We start from the raw sequence: 22,931 nt of genomic DNA, 5'->3' as shown, positions 1-22,931 counted from the left end.
TGTACAGCGGTGTCCAAACTACACACATTGTCTTCTTATTTTCAAAACACTGTGCATCAAGTGAAGCTTTAAAGGAAGATGAATATGTGTTATCATTGGATTGTAGCTGTCTGAATCGAGAAGTGACTGATCTGGATAGTAAGCTCCTTGCACCACCAAACAGGAGCTCAGATCATCATACTGATTGTCAAAAGGCCTTTTACTTGTTTAAAAAGTCTAAACTATCAATCAGATGACAGAAGACATGTGCAATAGTAGTTTGTGTACAACAGTTTCTCAGTAAAGCTTTCATCATGTTGATTATTTAGAGGCCATTTGGGTATCAAACATGAGGCTTTATAGGGTTAAAATGTCATCTAATTTGGTAGGGTTTTGTTATCTGCAGAGTAAATGATAAATATGAATTGTATATCTAAATATTCAATCAACATTCATATTGTAATCAGAAGTATCACTTGCAAAGGACATTTTGTACCTTATTTTGTCATCAAAAATGCAAGACTTGGCACTTCAAACCTCATGCAAAATACTAATGCACTAGTACGGCTTTCAGACCCATGCATGAGAGGAAGACGTGTGTCTTTTTGCAGCGCTACTACTCCCTACATTGGTGTCAGCCCTAGTGCACTGTGTGGTCAGCACGACATATTGAACTCGAGCTGAAAATCTGACGTGTTTTCTGTGCAGACGGATTCAACCGTGACCATCACCTGTGCTGATAGGAAATGGAACAAGCAAGTATCGTGTGAGCCGGTTGACTGTGGGCTGCCAGATAAGTACCATGTGCACCCTGCCCAGTTTGATTTCCCAGAAGGCACCACCTTCGGCAAGAAGAGCACGTTCCTGTGCAAGGAGCCCGCTCAGCTTGTGGGTGAGAAATGCTGGAAAATCTCAGAGTTACTGAACTTTGATGCAGTGAATACCTGGTTAAACTGTCCATTTTTTTATTTTTCCTATATATTTTTTAATTTCCATACACATTAATACGTACTTGATTTTAATGAGCATCCCCAGCATAAAGGAGGATAAATGGCTCATTGCAATAACAAGAACTACATCAACTTGATAAAACTTGGAAAAAAAAAAACTCTTGATTGTAATATTCATAATAAACAATTCCTCCGCCAAGTACTTTGTGACGTGCAGCTGTGTGCGATTGCAACATCGGGCATTGCGATGTAATTCAGTCATGTGTGGCCACAGGTATTTCTCAGAGGTTTGGGACGTGACTCATCCAGTCAGAATTTAGAGGAGCTTTCGATTTTATAACACTTCATTTAAGTCTTCTCACTATCGTTAACAACTATTACTATACTGATAGTCAGATTTTTGTCTTGTTCCCCAAACTAAAGTTAACAATGTCTTATTATTTTGATTATATATATATATATATATATATATAGTGAAATATTATTACAAAAAATAACTTTTTTCTATGTGAATATATAGTAAAATGTAATTTATTCCTGTGATCAAAGCTGAATTTGCAGCATCATTACTTCAGAAATTATTCTAATATGATGATTTGCTGCTCAAGAAACATGTCTTGGTCACACTTTAGTTTGGGGAACACATATTAACTATTAACTATGACTTTTGCCTCAACTTTACTGCTTATTAATAGTTAGTAAGGTAGTTGGGTATAGGATTAAGGGATGTAGAATATGGTCATGCAGAATAAGGCATTAATGTGCTTTATACGTATTAATAAACCGCTAATATGCATGCTAATGAGCAACTAGTTAATAATGAGAAATGAACCCTAAACTAAAGTGTTACTGTCATTTTCTTATTATTATAAATGTTGAAAACAGTTGTGCTGCTTCATGAAGACTGCTGATTTTGTTTTAATTGAATGAACTATTTTATTCTGTGTTAATCATACGAGTCTGTGGCTCATCTGCAGGCACTAATAACACTCTGACCTGTATGGAGGACGGCCTGTGGTCGTTCCCGGAGGCTTTGTGTGAGCTCCGGTGTCCAGCGCCGCCTCCCGTTCCCAACGCCGTGCTCCAGACCAAACGCTGCAATGAAACGGGCCTTAAAGTGGGAACCCTCTGCAAATACAAGTGCAAACCCGGATACCATGTGGCCAAGAAGCCAAAGAGGTGTGCATATGATTGTTCACAAATCAACACAGGGAGTGGATAACGCACTCAACCACTCAATCCATGCCATCATGAGTTGTCTTTATCATCAGAACAGACTCTTTCTCGTCTATTTCCCTTCAGGAGAGCCTTCAAGAGGCAGTGCACTGAAGACGGCCGCTGGTTGGAGGGCTCGTGTGAGCCGGTGACCTGTCCAGCTCCTCCATCGGTCTTCTATGGCATGTACCAGTGCACAGACGGCTTCAGGTTCGACAGCACCTGCTGGATCCACTGCAACGGGGCCAACCACTCTGTGGGAGCGCCGCCGCCATGCAAACAGGTCTGTCTTATTCTGTAGATCCTTCAGTTTTTGGTTCTATATCCGGGAACACTTTATTTCGATAGTCCACTTTAGACATTCTACTAACTATAAGAAACATTGCAGCTACATGTCAACTAACTGTCATTAGAGTATTAATAGACTGTCTGCTTAATATCCGCTAACACTTTATTTTGTTGGTCCCCCAAAGGACATTTTACTTGACAAAAAATAAATAAAAATTACTTAATTTTTCTTTGGCACGTTTTTGCACGAATATTTTTTAAGCAAATTTCACACGCATATTTAAGTAAATTTCACATATGGAATTAAGTAAACTCTTCTTAACTAAGTTAAGTGAAAGTAACAAAGAAAATAAGTCATTTTAACTTGGCTAGTAAAAGGTTGAGTAATATCTATTTAGTTGAAGTTTCCTTTGCAATATATTTCACTCAAACAATATAACATTGAATTAAACCACACTGTTTAAGTATATGGTTTCCTTAGAAATATCGAAGTATATAAGTGTGAGACACCATATCTACGTATCAGAAGTTATGCCATGTGAATGCAGAGACCTCAATACTTGGTAGACAATGCGCAATGGTAACATTTGATGGGTCGTTTTTGTGTTTTTAATGTGTCATTTTGAGTAGCAAAAACTCAAAATTGCAAGTTACTAATCCTAGCATCAAAAGCCACAATGATAAAACAGTGCAAATGCAGCTGGAAAACAGTGAAAAATCAACCTCATTCATTATTCAAGGCCCAGTGCATGATGGGAACATCAGAAAAGAAAAAGAAAAGTTTTTTTTTACCTGAAAAGTTGAGTAAGTTTACTTAATTTTATTAACACTTTATTTTGTTGGTCCACAATAGACATTTTACTGACTATAAGTAACTTGGTAACTACAAGTCAACTTGGTTTTGATACACTAACCATAGTTTAACCATGGTATTTGTTGTAAAACTGTGGTTATACAAATTGGTACTCAATCTGCCAAAAAACTATGGTTACTACACTTTTACTATGATAAAACCATGGTTGATTTTCGTAAGGGATCTACTGACAGTTTACTACAGTCTACTAATAGCCTAATGAGAGTTAGTTGACATGTAGTTGCAAAGTTACTTATAGTTAGTAGAATGTCTAAAGCGGACTATCGAAATAAAGTGTAACCTAGATATTCTCAATTTTTTAGAGTTGCTTTACAAACTAAATTTCTATTTATTTCATAATTGGAGAACTTTATTTTTTTGTTTTTCTTTATGAAGCATCTATAAGTAGTGCATAAAATGTAATATAAATAAATGTGAGACTCAGACAGGAGTGTGTGGTGTATTCCCCGTCTCCACAGGCTGTTGGCACTAACATCATCCACTGCAGAAAGGACGGGAACTGGACCGGAAGCTTCCGGTTATGCCCTCAGATGAAGGGCCAATGCTCTCTACCTCAGAACCTGCATCCCAGCATCCGCATCAGCTGCAAGAAGGGCCACGGCATCGGTGACACTCTCCCTCAAACTCTCTCTCTCTCTCTGTGCGGCTCATTCGGAGCCGTGCACTTTTCTTCTTATGTTGGGATTGGAACGTATGCTGCAGATTTTGGTTGTGTTCAGCACACTGACACCATCAGAATTCAGGAAATTCATCTCAAGTTTGAAAGTGTATCATCAGAATGTTAATATTAATCTCTGTTTTATAAATTCATAACAATCCTGGTTTGAGAACCACTGGTCTAGATTTTTGGGAATCGAATACTATATAATTTTGTTTGCATGAAAAAATGTAATTCATCTTTTTTTAGTTCATCATTTCATCATTTACTATTTTAGTAATAGATTTTAGTAAAATCTGTTGATACAATATTGGTACTATACATCTCATTCCATGCCTTATCCTCTTTTTAATCATTTTTCTTAAAGAAAACTTTAATATCATTAAGATTAGTTGCTTTGTGAGATAATTTATCACACTTAAGCACTCCCTCAATTATATCATCAATGCGAAAGTAAAGTTATAAAATAATTAAATAAATACATTTTATATTCTAAAAATATATATTTTTAAAGAAATTAAAACTTACTTTTAATCAGCATGAACAAAAAAAAATTATCAAAAGTAACAGTAAAGACATTTATAATATTATAAAATATTTCTATTTCAAATAAATGCTGTTCTTTTGAACTTTGCCAACTTTCTATTCATCAAAGTATCCTGAATTATTATTATTTTTCAACATTGTAGTATTTGACATATTATTACAACATTTAATGTACTCTCTGTAATTAATAATAATAAAAAACAGGGTCCTTAAAACAGGCTTAATTATCTCTATGCAAAATGAGATTTTTTTTTCGATTATGCAGTAAAATGTGACGTGAGATTCACCCACATTTACCCTACAACATATCCTGCAATTTCCTGAAATAATCCCCTTTATAACACACCACACTGCCACAGTAAAGTACTAGACACAGTAATCAGTACTTTCCGCAACGTGTGCATCTCAACATGACGTTCAGATCTCAACATGTTCTCTAATGATGAGCAGACAAACTGAGCATTTCATGCATGTTTAGCAAGTCTATAGAGATGTTTATAGAGATGACACTCGAGCTTCTTTTCCTCTGTCTGTTTCCCTCAGGAGAGGAGTGCGAGTTGTCCTGCAGGGACTCTAACAGTGATGTGGTGAATCTGCCGAGTAACACGACAGCCGGCAGCATTATGAGACATCACTGGATGAACCCTCCCAAAGTCAAGGTTTGTGTTTTCAGCCGCTCAGCTTTACTGGCAGGGACGCTGATCCCGAGTGTGACTCAACGTTTGAGGTGACACAGATATTGCAGCAGATATTGGATTGTGCCTGATGATTCATCAGTGTCGTTCATCAATGTCTAGGCTCGAGACTTTAGGGTCAGACAGGGGCATTGTCTATGAGGAATTCACCTCTAAAATGCAATTCATTACATTCAGTGCCTTTTCATGCAGTTATAATGATGCATTCGTTCATTAATGTTAATAACAATAACATTTCACGGATTTTCATGTTTAATACTGTAAAGCTGCTTGCTTTTAAACAATCTGTTGTATAAAGTGGTATATGCAGAGCTCATGCAAACATCCACATCGCTATGATCAGATGCTTTCTGAACTGCTGTTTTCTCACCGCTGTCATTTTTGTTGTATTTATCCTTATTAAAGGTATAGTGGAGGATTTTCTTTTTCCGGGTGGATCATCAAGAATATTGGTCCTCCTAGTTGTCAATCATTCTGGTGATATGTTTACGTAAGGCCGTCGTACGTGCTCGTCCCTAGGTAGTTTTTGCTTTCTGAGCATGCGCACTTTCAGGTGTATATGTGTGGTGAGCTACGGTTTCAGCCATTCATTGAAGCTCGCCGTTCTCACCGGGTTTTTTCAAAATGTCTGAGGGTCACAAGAGAAAAAGTGTCTACGAATTGTATGACAAGAAGAGAAAGGCCTCTGAAGAAAGAAACAAGACCAGAGTGTTTTTGGGAGAATATTTCACACGCTGGCGTGCGCTAAAAGCACAGGTTGGGCTTCCCACTGATGCCTCAGTCGCGAAGTTTCTACTCGACAGGTAAAGTTTGGCATGCTATTTGGAGAAATCCATTTAAAAGCACTGCTAGTAAAAGTTAATGAAAGCTATGATTAGCGATGCTAGCCCTGGCACAAGTCACGCACCGCGCAGACACTCTCAATTTGTCTAAAGTAGCCTTATGACCAAATGGTAAAAGGTATCACGCTGAAATGCTCGAAAACCTTGTGTGTTCATTTTTGATAATTCCAATGTGTTCACCATAGTATTTATTACACAAATGCAACAAGCTACTTGTCCATTGCAGATCACGTCTTGAGTCCTCACTCAATCGATCAGTATAATAAGTAAATAAAACACGGAAGGGCATTTGACATTTTGTCTTGCATGAATGTTTTTGAGTTAGTTTATAATTTGCACTTTTAAATAGATTTTCACTTACCGGTGGCGAGTCTGACATAGTGGAAAGAGTGCAAATCTTCTTTTGGAAAGTAGGCTTGTACGAGCCATGCCGTAAACTTGTAAACTTGTAAACAGAGCGTGCACGAGGAGAACTAGGCTCGTGCATGCTCTCTCGTGCACACGTTTAATAGGCGTTGGTAGAGTGTTGCGCATGTGCATTTTTTTCAAAAAGTGGAGAGGACGGTTCTTTTCTAAAATTCGGGAAAATCCTCCACTATACCTTTAAGAGAAAATCGTGCAGCACATATTAACTTATTTTTACCTCAAAGCAAAGACTTAAAAATAACGTATTATTGTCATTCTAACACTGGCACTGCTTTTTACACGGGGTTATGAAACCCTGCTCCGCTTTTGTTGTTTTAACCCTACATTGTGGTGCCGAACGTGTACAGTGTGAAACGAAGCAGTGTTATAATGTTACGGCTGGATGGTTATCAGCCAACAGCCAATCGAGTGCTTTTGGACAGTCACACACTGAGCATTGTATGAACAGTAGTTTCAGCCTTTGAGGTGGAAAATGTCAAATGGTGACATAAAACATGACAATTGTAATGAAGAGAATTGACCATTTCATTTTTACCTTTATAAACATCCATTTCAGATAAACTTGATAGTACAGTCTGCAATATATAAGCATGACACTACTAGAGCAAATTCATAAATTATCCACTAAAATGTATGCAAACACACACGCACACACACACACATTGGGTTTCCATGTTTTATGGGGACATTCCATAGACATAATGGTTTTTATACTGTAGAAACTGTACAGTATCTCTTCTTACACTAGCCCTACCCCTAAACCCATCACACAAAACTTTCTGTGTTTCTGTGCACACAAAAAAAGTCCCCAAAAGGTCAAAATTTTCTGTTATTTCTCAGCGAACACATGCAGCGATTGTAACTTTGCATTGAATGTCGCAGTTCCTCCAATTACAGTTCATTAGCCGCAGGCTCAGGCATGCATGGCTTTCCCAATTACCTGGCATTGGTAAAACAGGGTATGATTACAGTAATCTCTGAACTCATCTGAACCACAACGAGGCAGAGGCCAAGTCATAAAAGTTAAAAAGCCATCTGTAATCACTATAATTTAAACAATGACCCTGTTACTGGCATTAGTAGAAAGACTTAATATACATTTACCTGTCAGAAGTGTTGCAGTGTTTTAGTGTTGACTGCTGGATTTGACTAGCGGTGTTACGATGGCAGTCTTCAGGCTGTTTTGCTGAACACCTTTCAGGCAGGAACGTCGAGCTTCGTTTCTTGCTCAATTCATCAAAAGGCTGGAATACACTACACAACTTTACAAATCTGAACAGATTTAAAAAATTTTTTTTTTTTTTTGTAAATGGAAAACCTGGGCATAAATGACTGGGGATCATATTCACAAATATAAACACCTAGGAGATGCATAAAAAATAAAAAACATGATGTTGTCTAAATATGGCTTAAAATATCAAACATGTTTGATTTCCATTGACTGGATGGATTTATAGCCTGAAGCTTAAAAATGCCCATCATCTGTAGTCTAATCTAGAGAAAAACTGTAATAAATGAATGAATGAATGAATGAATGAATCAATGAATCAATGAATGAATGAAAAATGAATGAATGAATGAATGAATCAATCAACCAACCAACCAATCAATCAATCAGTAAATTATTATTCTATTAAATAGAACATATTTTTTGATTAAATATAAATAAATTGAAACTATATTTAAAATATACTTTATTATAAATATATATTCAATTGGCAATCACCATCGCACACCTGCAGGTGATCGGTGCGTGGGAAAAAAGACCAAATGGGTAGCAAATGGGTAGCATCAATGCTTGCAAATGAATATAAAAATTTGATTAGCAACGTTTCGGTCTCACGACCTTCATCAGGCATATACAACTATTCCAACTCAATCCCATTTAAAATGATCACATGACCAATCACCGTAAGGATCCATTTGTAACCAATTAAGCTCAATGAGACTGAATACATAATTAACACCACATCATCATAAACAGTTACAAACATAATTATTCATAATATCAAAGATAGAAGAGGTCGAAGAGGTTCAAGAGCCTCAAAGAAGTCTACGACCGTGGACTCGAAGCTTCTCAAAGAGACAATAATTAATATTTCTGATGATCAGATTGGGGTTTTGTCAAAAGGATTGTCATTTGTTCCGACTAGTGGTATACATTTTTTGGTCTAAAAGTGGATCTGTTCAAATGCTTTTTTTTTCTAAATCGGTTTCGGGTTCATCTAGTACACCTTTTAGACCAAAAAGTACTTTGCTAAACTATACTATCCATACTTTTGGAAACTTGGAAACTTGCTACTCTAGTTAAAAAATATCTCACAATCTTTCACTGAATGAGAAAAAAAGCTTTGACTGAGTTGATAAATGATCCGAATATTATTATAAAATCTGCGGATAAAGGAGCGGCGATCGTAGTCCAAGATACGAGTAAATACCAGCACGATTTTCTCTCACAATTACAGAATACAAGGTTTTATAAGAAGCTTCCCAATGATCCCACTAACACTTATCAGTAGCTGCGTTTCCATTACCCTTCAAATTTCGCAAATTGAAATTGCGAAATGAAAATACGCCCAATGGAAACACGTCCATTTGGCAAAAAAGTTTTTGCGCTCGCATGAGGTGGTTTTTCGGGCAATTCGAAAAAGAAATATTTAGCAACACTGCAATGGAAACAGTTTCTAAACCTCAAAGAAATGCCACAATCAAGACCTCGAAGCAGATATGAGGGAGAAACACCTCATATGTGCCGCTCACAAGTATAATAAGGGTCGTTCCTTGCCATTAATGCTTGGAAAACACACATACATCTCCTTCGAGTAATAATAATGGCCAGTGCGGTGGCTGAGATATACATAAACCTACCAACGTCCGTTGCCATGGTTTTTGGAAAGTTTTAGTCGCATAACATTGGTTAATGGAAACGCTGTCATTTCGTAATAGTTATTTGTCGACATTTAGAAAAAAATCACAAACGTTTAATGCAAATCTGTAATGGAAATGCGCCTAATCTGAGATACTGGCATTTTTAACTTTAAATTTTTTAATTTTTTTATAAATATATTATAAAATTAAATTATATATAAAATTAATTAAATAAATACATGCATAGATAACAATACTATGAGTAGAAATAATAATGTAACTTTTTTTGTGGATGGGGGACAGTGGCATCTTAAAGATGGAAAACTTCTGGTGTTGTGTATTCTAGCCTTAAGAGTGTGTTCACACTTGTCAGGTTTGCTTTGATTAAAACAAACACTAATGCGATTGCTCTGTTAATGTGGTTCATTTGAAAAGTGTGAACGCTGCCATCTGAACCCTGGTGCGCTCAAAACATGCAGACCGAGATCTCTGAAAAGATAGTCCCCTTTCAAACGAACTCTGCGGCTCGACTAAAGTATGATCTCAACATGGACTAAAGACATGGAAACTAACCAAAAACCTTAAAAGGACAGAATGCTCAAGCATAGAACCGCGTCTCCTCGCAGCAGATCTGTGTTTGTGTGTGTGTGACGGAGGGATTCCTGCCACTGTTTTGACTTTACTAGGCTCTTAACGTGTTATCAGTTCCATCATATACCATCATATGTATGCGAACACATTGCAGCACGCAGCATTGTTGTGGATGTTCGACAAATTCCGTCGCAAAATATGTCCTAAAAGCCGTTTTTCTTATTCTTTTAGGTTCGGTGTTAAAAATGACCAGGACTAAATGTATCATTTTAACTAGTGTGAGCACACCTTAAGATGAGGGAACTTTGGGATTGATTGAAGATGCTAGAAAGTTGTAAACAAACTCACCGCGATCAAACTGATGGGCGTCCCCCCTACTTCTGTTGTGTTTAGATGGGCATTTGTGTCGAGTCAGGCGGTTTTCGGCAGAGAAATGAAACAACACGTTTCTGATTGATTTGTGTAATTGATATGATCTTCCCTGGGTGGTAATTTGAGTCTGGAGACAGAGTGTGAGGGGAAGAGGAGGCCAAATCGATGCGGCTGAAATGTTCCAGGGTGGTCGACTGAGGTCAGATCAATAACTGTTCTCTCAGCAGCCTGTGTCAATCGATGCTGTTTGAATTCCACCGCACCTGTTCACTTCTGCTCGCTGTGCAAGGGCACGATCCGTCCCGTAACCCCCGGGCCCTGATTGACACCTGCGCTAATGCTAATGGTCGTGCTGTGTTTGTTAACGTCCTATATATCCACACCAGCCGAGGCGTCCAGGAGAAGCAGAGAAGTTAGCTGGCGATTGCACACCGGTGCAAGCTTTACATTTAATAGCATTTAATAGCAGACGCTTTTATCCAAAGCGACTTACAAATGAGGAGAACAATAGAAGCAATCAGACCAGCAAGAAGGCAACAGTATACAAGTGCGGTAAGAAGTCTAGCACAGTACACATAGCAATTTATTTATTTTTAAATCAGAAAAACAAAACAAATAGAATAGAAAAGGTAAGTGCTAGTATTAATTGGTCAGGTGCTGATGAAAAAGATGTGTCTTTAGACGTTTTAAGTCTGAACTAGTGAGTTTAGGTGCATTGGTACACTTTAGTAGCCATACACATCCAGAGTCTCGTTTCCCATTCTCACTTTCTTTGTTTTATGTTTCCTGCTGAGTCGGTTGAATTACTTATTGTGACGAATCGGCCCTCGAGAGCGATTCGTTTCAGGTTTCACTGCTGCCCTACTAAGAAGCTCTTCTTATTTTCTCACTTATTTGCTTTCCCGACATCAGCAAAATGACATTGCTGATGCAGTCGGGTGCCTTGGCAGACCGTGGCCTTTACGTGATGCCGGCGAGTCGATTGTTCATGCTGGGTCCGCTGAGGGGAGTACTAATATTAACCTCTAATTAATAAACCAAACCTTTATTAAAGGCCTGAGAGCTAAATGGGATCTCAGGAGCTTCGGGAGAACAGAGTATGGCCGTCTAATATGATAAAAGCTCATTCGGATGATGATGGCATGCTTTTCTGAGGGAAACAAAGCAATATGCATTTTATCAGTCAGGCTATCAGCGCATAATGTGTTCACTAAAGTGAATCTTATATGATATAAAGGGCTGGGAACCCTTCAGGCACCAGTAAGGGTTTATTCACGAACTTCACCATTATTTACCACTGTCCTCTTGTGGAAAACACTCGAGCTCAAGTTACTGCATAGGGACTGAATCTGTCATTAATGTACTGTACGATTCCCCACTGATTTCTTTCTGATGAAGTCTTTTCTTCATACTCTTCTGCAGTCTGATGTTTTTCAAGAAAGAAAATATTGGACAGAATTGATTTGGATTGTGAAACGATTGATTGGAGGGGTGGGGTTAAAGTAAAATGTTAATGAGGCCATGTGGAAAATAAGTGCACTTAATTGTATTGAATGCACTTGTAGTGTACTTTGTGTGTATTAAAGGGATATTTCACCCAAAAATGAAAACTCAACCTGATGTCGTTCCAAACCCAAAAGACTTTCGTTCATCTTCGGAAAACACAAATGAAGATCTTTTTGATGAAATCTGAGAATGGAGGGACAGAATCCAGGGACCATCATCTCAATGGAGGGACAGAAATTCACAGATTTCCTCAAAAAGATCTTCATTCGTGTTCCGAAAATGAACGAAAGTCTTGCAGGTGAGTAATAATTAATGACAGAATTAAAAAAAAATGTAGGTGAACTATCCCTTTAAAAACAATAAATAGGGTTCCCTGTGGTTCCTGCGCATGTTATACCCACAGTATCCCCTACACATGCAGTTTATTTATCAGCACTACGCAGTGAACCCTTCCACACCTGTCCTGAAATGCTTCAGTGTTTTCTGTTGCCATTATTTTTCTCTCTTTATTTTGCATTGATTTGCTGACTGGCATGAAATGAGAAATACCTTAGTTTGCAGTGGTGGGTACAGCACAAGAAGAGGCAGGTGCTCTGTGTGTGTGTGTGTGTGTGTGTGTGTGTGTGTGTGTGTGTGTGTTACCGCGACAGGGAATGTTTAGGAGCTCTAGAGGTCAGACAGTCCTTTACTTTTGGCCAGCCTCACGTCAGCCTCACTGAACCCTGGAGGTTTTCTCATGAGAACATGTGCTAATGAACATATATGTGTGAACACATCTCTCTCTGTTCAACACCTATATCTCTCCTTAACTTGATGACGAACATGCTGGAAACAGTCGTAACTTATTCACGTAATTATACATGTTTTGAAACTGATGACATTTCACAAGATGTTTAATCTGGATGGGTTCCTGAATTAGTTTTTTTTTTCTTCTTCAAGTTGGCCAGACCTGATACGCTTGCAAAGGTAAACATTCTTGTTTTGCCTTTTTCTTTTTTCTTTTTGTGGTCGCAAATATGAGACCGATTCAAATTCTGTTGAACCGCAGCTGTAGCAAGATATAATGGTGTCATTATTCCACACAATTCAGTTCAGTGTAATAATTGTGCAAAGCATCTCTACAGATGACAATAGTGTTATTATTCAGATTCATCCGGCAGTGTCAGGACAGTCAAATCAATAACTGCTAAGTTTCCCCAATTGAGTAAGAACCCAAACTCCATCAAGTGACAGAAATGGAGGATAAAAACTTGGGAGAAACCAGTTCTCCTCTGGCCTTGATGAACGAACACGGTGTGATTTCGATTGGGATACGTCACACGGGCAGGAAGGAAGAGTTGTGGCGATGGTACTTCAGAATTGCACGTTGTTCTTGTCTTTCTGAAAACCTCCTTGTTTTTTGTCTCTTTTCAGCACATAGTCTGCACCATGGGCCTGAAGTGGTACCCACATCCAGAAGTCCTGCACTGCATTAAAGGTTGTGAGGTAAGAAAGTCCAAATCCTCTCAAATGGCTCTCTATCCTGAGTCTTCCCTCCCTCACTGGCGACACTCTTGCCTTGACCTCCATTTGCAGAGGCCCAAGAAGATTCATGAAGATGAAGATGTAGAGGAACTCTACACTAAAGTCAGTATATGTACAAGTGACTGTGATGTACAGTGCTCTTTCTGTCCTTGTTTCCCCTCTGTGCTTGCTGATCACTTGGTTCAATCTCTTTGTAGTACGGATCTCTACAAATGTTTAAGTAATTCTCACCTACACCATATGTGCTCTTTCTTGATAAGAACAGATCTGCCAATGAAAAGATTCCTTTTGGAAGGAGGCCATTACCTTATTGAAGCCCATTTTTAATTTAGTCTTAATTTTGACCTTTTTATCTCAATTCTGACTTACTATTTTATCACTTTGAATTGTTGTCATAATTCTGACTTAGTATCACATCATTTTGACTTTTTATCCCATAATTTTTCATTTCTAGCTCATAATTTTGTAGCGTATAATTTGGACTTTTCGTCATAATCATGATTTAGTATCTCAATTTTGACTTTTTATGTTATAATTGTGAATTATGGCAGAATTGTTACTTTTTATCTCCTAATTTTGATTTAGCATCATAATTTGGACTTTTTTTTTCATAATTATGACTACAATATGTCAACTTTTTGTCTCATAATTTTGACTCATGTCATAGTAAAAATGAAACTGTCAATTATGAGAGTCAAAACTATGACATAAGTGCATAACATACACTTTTTAGATTGAGTAATGATTAATTCATGTAAGAGTTTTATCAGAAGTACAAAAAAGTGTTTTTTCTTCAAAATGTGGGTGTTGGAGAAGATGACTTTAACCCATGGCCATACTTATGAGACACAAACAATTAAGTATTGCATATATTTAGGATTGCAAAGCATCTGTGTTCATCATGTACAGTAGATCAGCGTCTCTACGTTTCTCATGCTAGTGGTGCTCTGAGTTTCTCTCTCTGTTTTTATCTCAGCCTTTCATGGGTGACAATTACTGTGATGCCATCAACAACAGAGCCTACTGCAACTACGATGGAGGCGACTGCTGTCATTCCACTGTCAAGACTAAGAAGGTGCAGTACACGTCTGCAACATTTCTCTCAACAGTGTTTTGTTTATAAATTCAGTGTATATTATGTATGTCTAACATCAAAACCTCACTGAAACTGACTCAATTTGGTCAGTTTTGGTCATTCTGAAATGCCTGAGCCAAAGTCTGTCATGAAAGTTTTTCAGTATAATTACCTTCCAGAAATTTCTTTCACAACTGCGTTCCCAACATCAGGTTTCTGCCTCCGATAGCAAGATAACATGACCGCGTTTATTACGTTTCATTCGTGCATTCTGAGACGCAAGTCATTTATTATATATAAAAACTAAAAGATTTAGTTTTTCTCTGTCTCACTGGATGGAAATTATGCTTCATTCACAAATGTTTTATGTGATATGTCAATTTTGCGCATAAGTTAAATTCGCAACGTTGGATGGAAAAGTAGCTACTGATGTATGAGATGCTGGTTATTACCCACTAACCGTCTGACACTTATTGCACACAAAAACGGCAAACGCGTTCTGGCAAGCTCTAATCTGATTGGCTGCCTATACGTATATTCTTGGAATGGTATTTATCAGTACGCCTGAAAGCAAAGTTGTGTTTACAAAGTATCAGGTTGTTACGATGACCGCTTCTGAGAATCTAATCCCTGGATTTACCAATGTCTGCCAGGTTAGTGGCATGCAATCTTTTAAAGCGATTCACAGTTTTGTTTGATACACTTTTTCACATTCCCATTTCCCAGAATTACTTTGCACATGAACTGGAGAGCGGTTGAGTGAGTTCTTGTCTATTATTATGGTATCATTTATTTAAGATAAAACTGCCCCTAAACCACTTGTAAAAACAAACTGCGAAAGCCATCCTTCATGTTTAGCTTAGCAGGTGACAGACAACAGCTGAAATAATTATTATTTTTTATTATTATTTTAAAAGGACAGAACATGAGTCATGAATTCCTCTATCTTGTTTTCAACTGGCTTTTGTCAGTCTAAGATTTGGCGGTGTCATTTTCAGCATAGTGTTAAAATAAAGTGTGATTGCCAAGATTTCACACACTGGAATTCCTTTACCGGTGACAACACACATTCAATTCATATTCAAAATTATGGTAATGGCATAAACTGCACAAGAGATAAATCCCAATCCATCCATCTATCTTTTCGTCCTAACAAGCCACAACAACTGACAACACATTTTAACAATTGTTTGGTTTCTGGTTTCACATCCAAACAGCTGTATATTAAAATCAGATATCTTTGGAATTGGCATCGCTTTCAGTTCAGACACTAAACAGAGCAATGGCACCAATGCCACAAGGTTCTACCGATGGTGATTATTTTATTATCATAAAATCACTATTGCATTTAATACTGTAACTAATAATATTGCACATTTTGTCTCTTGGAAATGCACACTTGACAGTAAAGCATCGAGCTTGCATTTGGGTGCAGATGAAAATGTACTTTCATTAACAACAGTGATATATGTAAAAAAGTATAAATACCTTATTTTTAAAGCATAAAATTTGAATATTCTGTTAGAACAGAGAAATTTCAGTGAAATTTACCATTGTTCTTCTACAGTATCCATACATTTGTACATTGGCTTCTACAAAACAATGAAATTACAACACATTTAGTATAAATACTAATGCTAAAAAACAAATATGCGTAGTCCCTAAAAGGACATGGTGGTGGGAAAAAAAATATGAGATGGAGGAAAAATTATTTGTTATTTTGCATTCTCTTGCAAATGTTTTGCATTCCTCCGAGAAACTTTGCGTTCGCTCACAAAGAGCTCAAAAGGTTTTGCAAGCAAACGCAAAGTTTCTTGGGGGGAATGCAGAACATTTGGGAGAGAACGCAAAATCATTGACTTATTATTTTTCCTCCCATCTCCCTTTTTTTTTTTTTCACCACCATGTCCCTTTAGGGGCTCCGTACAAATAAATACTGTAATTATTCTCCTTAACCCTTGTAATACTTTTGTTTCATTGGGCTTTAAACCAGTTTTAATCCGAGACATTCCCCCTGTTTCACAGACGAGGCTTAAGATAGACTAAAATGCATATTTGAGCTGTTTTAAATGGAAGTAACTTTCACTGATATGTCTTAAAATATGTCAGTGCCATTGTAATGGCAGATACACACCAGTAATGTTTTTTTTCTAAGGCATGTTTATAAAAGCTACTTAAATGCCCTAATTGAACTAAGGCCTAATCCTGGTTTAGTCTAAGCCATATCTGTGAAACTGGACCATTGGGTTTTGTAAAGGAGAATTCAGTGGCAAATTCAAGCTCTTCTCATTGGATCTCGCAGCGCAGTTTATGGCGTCACGTGATCGAGATAGTCCGCTAGTACATGTATTTGCTCTGAGCTCGTGGAATATTCCATGAAATCACAGCCAATCAAAATGTATTTGATGTTCTATATGCGCAGCTACAATATTCAAAATTTTCATTCGTCTTAAGCAATTAATAATAATAATAATAATAATTCATTACATTTATATAGCGCTTTTCTCGGCACTCAAAGCGCTTTACATAGAAGGGGCAATCTCCTCAACCACCACCAATGTGCAGCATCCACTTGGATGATGCGACGGCAGCCATATTGCGCCAGAACGCCCACCACACACCAGCTTACTGGTGGAGAGGAGACAGGGTGATGAAGCCAATCAGTATACGGGGATGATTAGGAGGCCATGATGGACAGAGGCCACTGGGCAAATTTGGCCAGGATGCCGGGGTTACACCCCTACTCTTTCGAATGACATCCTGGGATTTTTAATGACCACAGAGAGTCAGGACCTCGATTTTACGTCTCATCCGAAGGACGGGACAATTATGTGGCGTTGGCTTTATTTGAGAACAGTTTTTTCAGTAATTGCTCTCTTTACTCTCAAAGTCACTATGGGTAACTTCCCTGTCTGGTCAGTTAGGCGGCTCTGGGTACTGTCATTGTCTTAAATATTTGGCATATGGTCCGAGTGTGAGTGCATGAACAGCGATGATTCATTGAATCCAGTCTACAAGAGGATGCTTTTTGGGTGTTTCACAATGTGCAGCCTACGTCATTGAGCAGACAGGGATCTTAGCGGGAGTTGACCATGCGCCAGTGTTGATAGAAGGTTAAATTGTTCTCCAGCTATAAGCCAGACTGCTGGTGCCTCCTTCCTTCTGATAGTATGTCACACACTTGGCAGGCGAACGTCAGCAGAATGGGACGAGATAAAGTCATCTTTTGATGAGCTCGAGCTTTTTGGTTGCGTTGCATTGTGACAGTATCAGTTTGCTCACTCCTGACGTCATGCATGGGACGTCTCGTTTGATAGTTATTTGAGAAACTTTGTTGTAAATATTTCTCATTTTAGATAATCCAGTGGCCTTTGGGAACTTGAAGGACAAAATGCCCACTTATAACCCTTGAAAAACAATATTCTGTACTCAAAAGATTGAGTCTGTGTCTGATGTTGGGAAAACTGGCAACTGATAGGAGAATCACCTGGCATCCTGAGCCCAGTTCAGCGTCCTGGCAGTCCTTGAAGCAAATTATATCAGCAGGGTTTTGCAAAACATCCTGTCCCTGGAAATAGCCAGGGTTTAGGGAAGAACTGTATAAAATAACTCTGAAAGAAGCAATCATATTGCGATGGATGGATTGCCAGAGTTGGATGTGATGAGGGGGGAATCTGAGTTCTGGTGTTTAGCTCCAGGAGTTTCACCACATCCCCCCCCCCAAATGTGTCCTATATTTGCACCACTTTATCTTTATCTGTTTAAATTCCCAAACTCATTCATACATTTCCTGGTCAGGCCCACAAACACAAGTGCAGATCAATGGAGTTCACGCATTAGTGCACAGATAAGCGGCGGTCTGCTTTGTTTTGAGCCTCTGATTTCAAATTGCACTTAACTTCTCTGCGCCATTCCTGGAGTATTTTGACGTGATAATCACTTGAGATAGTATGTGACTGTTTGTTGTCCCTTGAAATTTGCTCCTAGTCATCCCAACCAAGAACTTTTGTGACCTCACCACCTGATTTTCATTTCTCTCAGAAACAGACAAGGATTTCTTGAGGGTTGCGAGGAATAAAATCTGTTGACATTTTTTAAGAGCGACTGGAATTGGGAAAGACCAATATGCAGGGATCAGTGTGTCAGAAAATGTACTGCAATGTCCTGTATAAATCCTAAACAACACAGTATGAGGTTCGGAAGGATTGATTGAAGTGGGGAAATTTCATTAGAAAATGTCACCTATCTACCAACTTCCACACTTTGGAAAGCCTGTTTGGTGACCATATAAATGTCTAGATGTAAATGCATGGTTAATCTAGATACACACATCATTGCTTGAGGTAATTCACCCAGTGTGATCATTTCTGGTTTGTGTTCGACAGCATCAGTTCAAGCGCAGATAGGTAAACGTTATATAGCAGTGCTAAATTTCGAGATTGACATCACTGAGAGTAGTGTTAAACTCAGTTACGCGAGTCAGCTCTGACTGATATAATGAGTTTATTCAGTACATTAATTCTCCAACATCTGCATAATGCAGAGATGAATGCATAGTTAAATGCGTAAGTTAATGTTGACTCAGCCAGACTCTTGGCCATGTTCTTCAATGATCTTGCTACGAGGACTTTAAAGCAAAGGAAGCCGAGGCACTTCCCTGCTGCTTGTGTGTTTGTTTCTCTTCCTTATCTCACCCTGCCGTGCTCTCGTCGTGTTCTCTGAAAGGTTTGCGTATTAACATGTTCTGGATGGCTGGCTGTATATTATTCCTCTCAGGGACTTTGAAGGTGCGAGTCAAACAGCATCTAAGGTCACCGCAGGACGCTTTACTAATCACTACAAGCTGCTGGCATGAGGAAGGAGGCCAGTGGGCATATTAGGGCTAGGAAAGAGAAAGCCTTCGGTTTTATTTAGAGGAGATTGCTTTCTGCCTGAGAATGGGAGGTTTTTAAACAAGTCAAAAGCTAGGTTTTCATTTTTAGCTCTAAAGTTTGGTGAAGTAGAGGGACGTGACCTTGTAATGTTAGGTGTCAGTGGATCAGTTTTGCCTTTTACTTATGATCATATGGATGGTTAGAAATGTCAACAAATCCCTAATCATTGCGTTTCGACACATAGCTAGAGTACAATTTGGTGTTGGATTTACTTTGAAACCATTCACTCTGAAATTGCCAGTACATTTCACAAAGAAAACAGCACGCAACACATTGAATTAAACATGACAGTTTGCAGTAGGAAGATAAAAAAATAGTAAAAGAGTAGTAAAAAAAAAAAAAAAAAAAAGTTTTATAACAAACTCCAATAACCTTTTACAGTCCACTCCATTGTACATTAAAATAACACAACAAGTGTCATTAAAATAATAAAACCAACAATTCTAAATAACCAAATTCTTTTTAAAGATGTATGAGGGACAACCTGAATTCAGTGGGTTCTTGTTTGCATTCCCAACACCCAAAACTGTGCCAAGGTAATAAATGGAAGCAGGGGAACTCCTCCAGGGGCCGGCCTGCAGTCGGGCGGGAGCAAATGTGTGTCTCTTACCTTTTTATAAGACATAATTATCAACGCATGCTGGTTTTTGCCCTGCAAAGTTTATGGCTATAAAACCACATTTCCAAATGAGCTTTTCAGTTTTCCCAAATTCTTTCCTTTAATCTAAGCTGTTTTAGGGAAAAGTGTCAATGAAGTGCCAACCGTGCAAGATTGGAGCAAGATTGCTGTTTCTGCAGCAAAAAAAAAAAAAAAATGAGGGTGAGAGATTTTCCGAGACTTTCACAACAAGGTTTCCCCTATGGAGGCTGAGACTGAAGGCATGCCTCCCATGACTTTCCACATGTTTAATGGCCTGAACACACGAGTACCAGTTTGAACTGAAGGACAGCATGTTGTAAATGCAACGGACGCACCAAAAACCAATGTTCAATCCATAGTTAACTTTATTAACTCTTTCCCCGCAAGTTGCCAGCCACCGCCAGCATTTTCACAGAACTTTAATGGCCCCCAGAATATTTTGTTTGTATGAATATCTGAACATGCAATATATTAAAAGATAGAACAGAGCATCTGCTATTGAAAAAAACAAAACAAAAAACAACAACATTTTATTCTAGCTTTTATTTATGCATTTATCAACACTTGAATGTGTGAAAGTTTTATAAAAAACATTTTTCAAAGACTACAGCGTGCATTAGCAATGCTTTTATCGCTTGTTTCTGCGTTTTGCACCAGAGATTCTCTACTCTTTCAGAAGATGCGTTACAGCGCCCCCTACCATATAACTGTGAAAACATGGATAGCCAGAAAATTCCAGCAATGGCGGGGAGTTAATATTAATAATCTAATTTCAGGCTTAGTATAGTTCATCAGCCTAATTGTGGCCTATTTATGTTTGACAGGCCATGTAGAAATTTAAACCATTACTAAAGAATATGTAGTGACGTGTGTGTTTAAGATCAGTTAATTGCAGTTAACATTAGTTAATGCACTGTGAACTAACATGAACAAACAGTGAACTGTTCTATTTTTATAAATTAACATTAACAAAGGCTAACACAGTATGATGTAATAATATATTGCTCATAGTCAGTCCATAACTAATGTTAAGAAATTAGACTTATTGTTAGATTTGCAATAAAGCTAGTCAATAATAAAATAAGTCTTAAGTAAAAAAGGTTAAGAAATGTTTATTTAGTTTCAAATAAAGAAAATTGACTTTTTATGGTTTCAGTTTTAGTTAACGATAATAATCATTCTCTGAGTTTGCAGTGCAAGCAGAGTGAAACTATTATTTCTCATTTCATAAAAAAATAGATGAATTATCTTACGATAGCAAGAGTAAAACAAATTATCGTTGTTTCTCAAACAATAAACAGATGCCATTCAAATTCTCTCTCAGTTTTGAATGCAATAAATCACGGTCTTACAATTGTCGTGACGTACGCGGCTGAGCCTCAGTGCAGACCAACATTATTCTGGTCTGTTTTGAAGCTCTCCGTCTGCGCCCCGATCCCCAGCCCCCTTCAGCTGCAGTCTGACACATACGTGCGTTCTGCCAGGAGCCCTGCTGAGGTGGGGGGGGGGTCGTGCGCCGTGACGTGTGTGTGTGTGTGTGTGTGTGTGTGTTCTGCACTGGCCTCTGCCCCATGCTGACATTCCCAGCCACCATCGATGAGCCCCAGATGTGGCAGCTGGTCCAGCCACCCTAGGGTCAAGGGCAGAGGAAACCATGTTAAATTTGCCACCCACATCTTAGTCTGATGGTGAGATAAAGAGAGGGTGCTAAACGAGAACTGGGAAAGGTTGTGTGTCGTGAGATGGGAGGGAAGATTGAAAAAGAAGTTATGAAAACTACTGCACACCTTTATTAGGGTGGTTGATAACAATCTTCGTTGATAACAAATGGTTGATCTGTTTTATGGGGTTTGAGGCACTTGTCAGCTGGTGTCCCATCCTGGCCAGTAAACAACCTTAGGGTGTTTTTTCAGCAAGGTTAGCAAAAGCCAATCTGAATGTGTTGGAACGTGAGGGAAGGCACACGGTTGGACAGGAAATGCCATGCAGGGCAATGACGGCTGGTTTTGATATGTGTCCGGTTCATGCTTGTAAAAGCTTCACAGGAAAGACTAAGTGCTGCTCACACAAACATGTTTTGTTTTCGTTACTTAGTCATACATGCCAATTTCCGTCTGGATCACTGCACGCTCACACAACAAAAATCTTTTTCTTCATCAGTACTTGTGTCTGGTTATCCAGTAGACGTACCTTAAGATCCTTATTAAAAAGTTGTTTTCTGTAACTGAAATAAAGCTACAAATATATTAAACTGTAAATATTAGAAGAAAAGCTTAAACTTGAAAATTTGAAATTTAAAAAGAAATTTATCAAGATCATTTAACAAAATAAATCTTGAATTAAGTATCCGATGCTTATTTAGATTTCTACTGCAAAACAAGACAACAATGCTGATTAAGAAAAGCTCTTTGCTTGCATCTACATGCAATTTAATTATTGATTAAATAGTTCCGCTAGTCTGGTAACGAACATTACAGCATTGATGTAGTGTTTACTGTAGCTTTTGTAAGCTCTTGCTTTTGTAAGACTGTTCACCGCCCCGTAGGAAAATGATCTGTTTTGTGATCGATTACTGTTTGTATTACCATAGTTTTCTGACAAATATGATGTATATACTGTATAAGAACATAAAAAAACAAAACAAAAAAACATACTGAAACGTCCTGTGAAATCCGTGCTTGCAAAGTCTGTGCTTGAAATCCGTTGTTTCTTAATATTGTCAGGGTCTGTATCGGGCTCGAAATGGTTTGAAATTGATGCCATCGTTAATGTTTACATCTCACTAGAGCTCGTGGTTATAAAGGGGCGGGACATTTCCTGAACACATGCTAAGCGCTGCCAATCACAACACACGGGGGCCGGCTAACCAATCACAGCACATTTCGTATTTCGGAAGGAGGGGCTTCATCGAAAATGACACGTTCAACCAGATGGGGAGAGAAGAGTTT

The 22,931-nt window shown here is 38.3% G+C and overlaps 1 protein-coding gene across 1 annotated transcript in view; it reads left to right on the top strand.

The window, feature by feature from the left end:
* The window catches only part of pappaa (pregnancy-associated plasma protein A, pappalysin 1a), a 100,381-nt gene that overhangs the window by 70,523 nt on the left and 6,927 nt on the right, over nt 1–22,931 (top strand). Inside the window, exons 16-22 of the mRNA XM_084413643.1 lie at nt 688–871; nt 1,907–2,108; nt 2,232–2,427; nt 3,765–3,912; nt 5,054–5,169; nt 13,224–13,295; nt 14,311–14,409. Of these exons, the coding sequence (XP_084269769.1) occupies nt 688–871; nt 1,907–2,108; nt 2,232–2,427; nt 3,765–3,912; nt 5,054–5,169; nt 13,224–13,295; nt 14,311–14,409 (1,017 nt within the window). The remainder of the gene's footprint in view (nt 1–687; nt 872–1,906; nt 2,109–2,231; nt 2,428–3,764; nt 3,913–5,053; nt 5,170–13,223; nt 13,296–14,310; nt 14,410–22,931) is intronic.

Source organism: Rutilus rutilus (genome assembly GCF_951802725.1).
Source record: "Rutilus rutilus genome assembly, chromosome: 7".
Taxonomy (NCBI): domain Eukaryota; kingdom Metazoa; phylum Chordata; class Actinopteri; order Cypriniformes; family Leuciscidae; genus Rutilus; species Rutilus rutilus.
The sequence above is the reverse complement of the archived record's forward strand: the minus strand, read 5'-3'. Positions and strand labels throughout refer to the sequence as shown.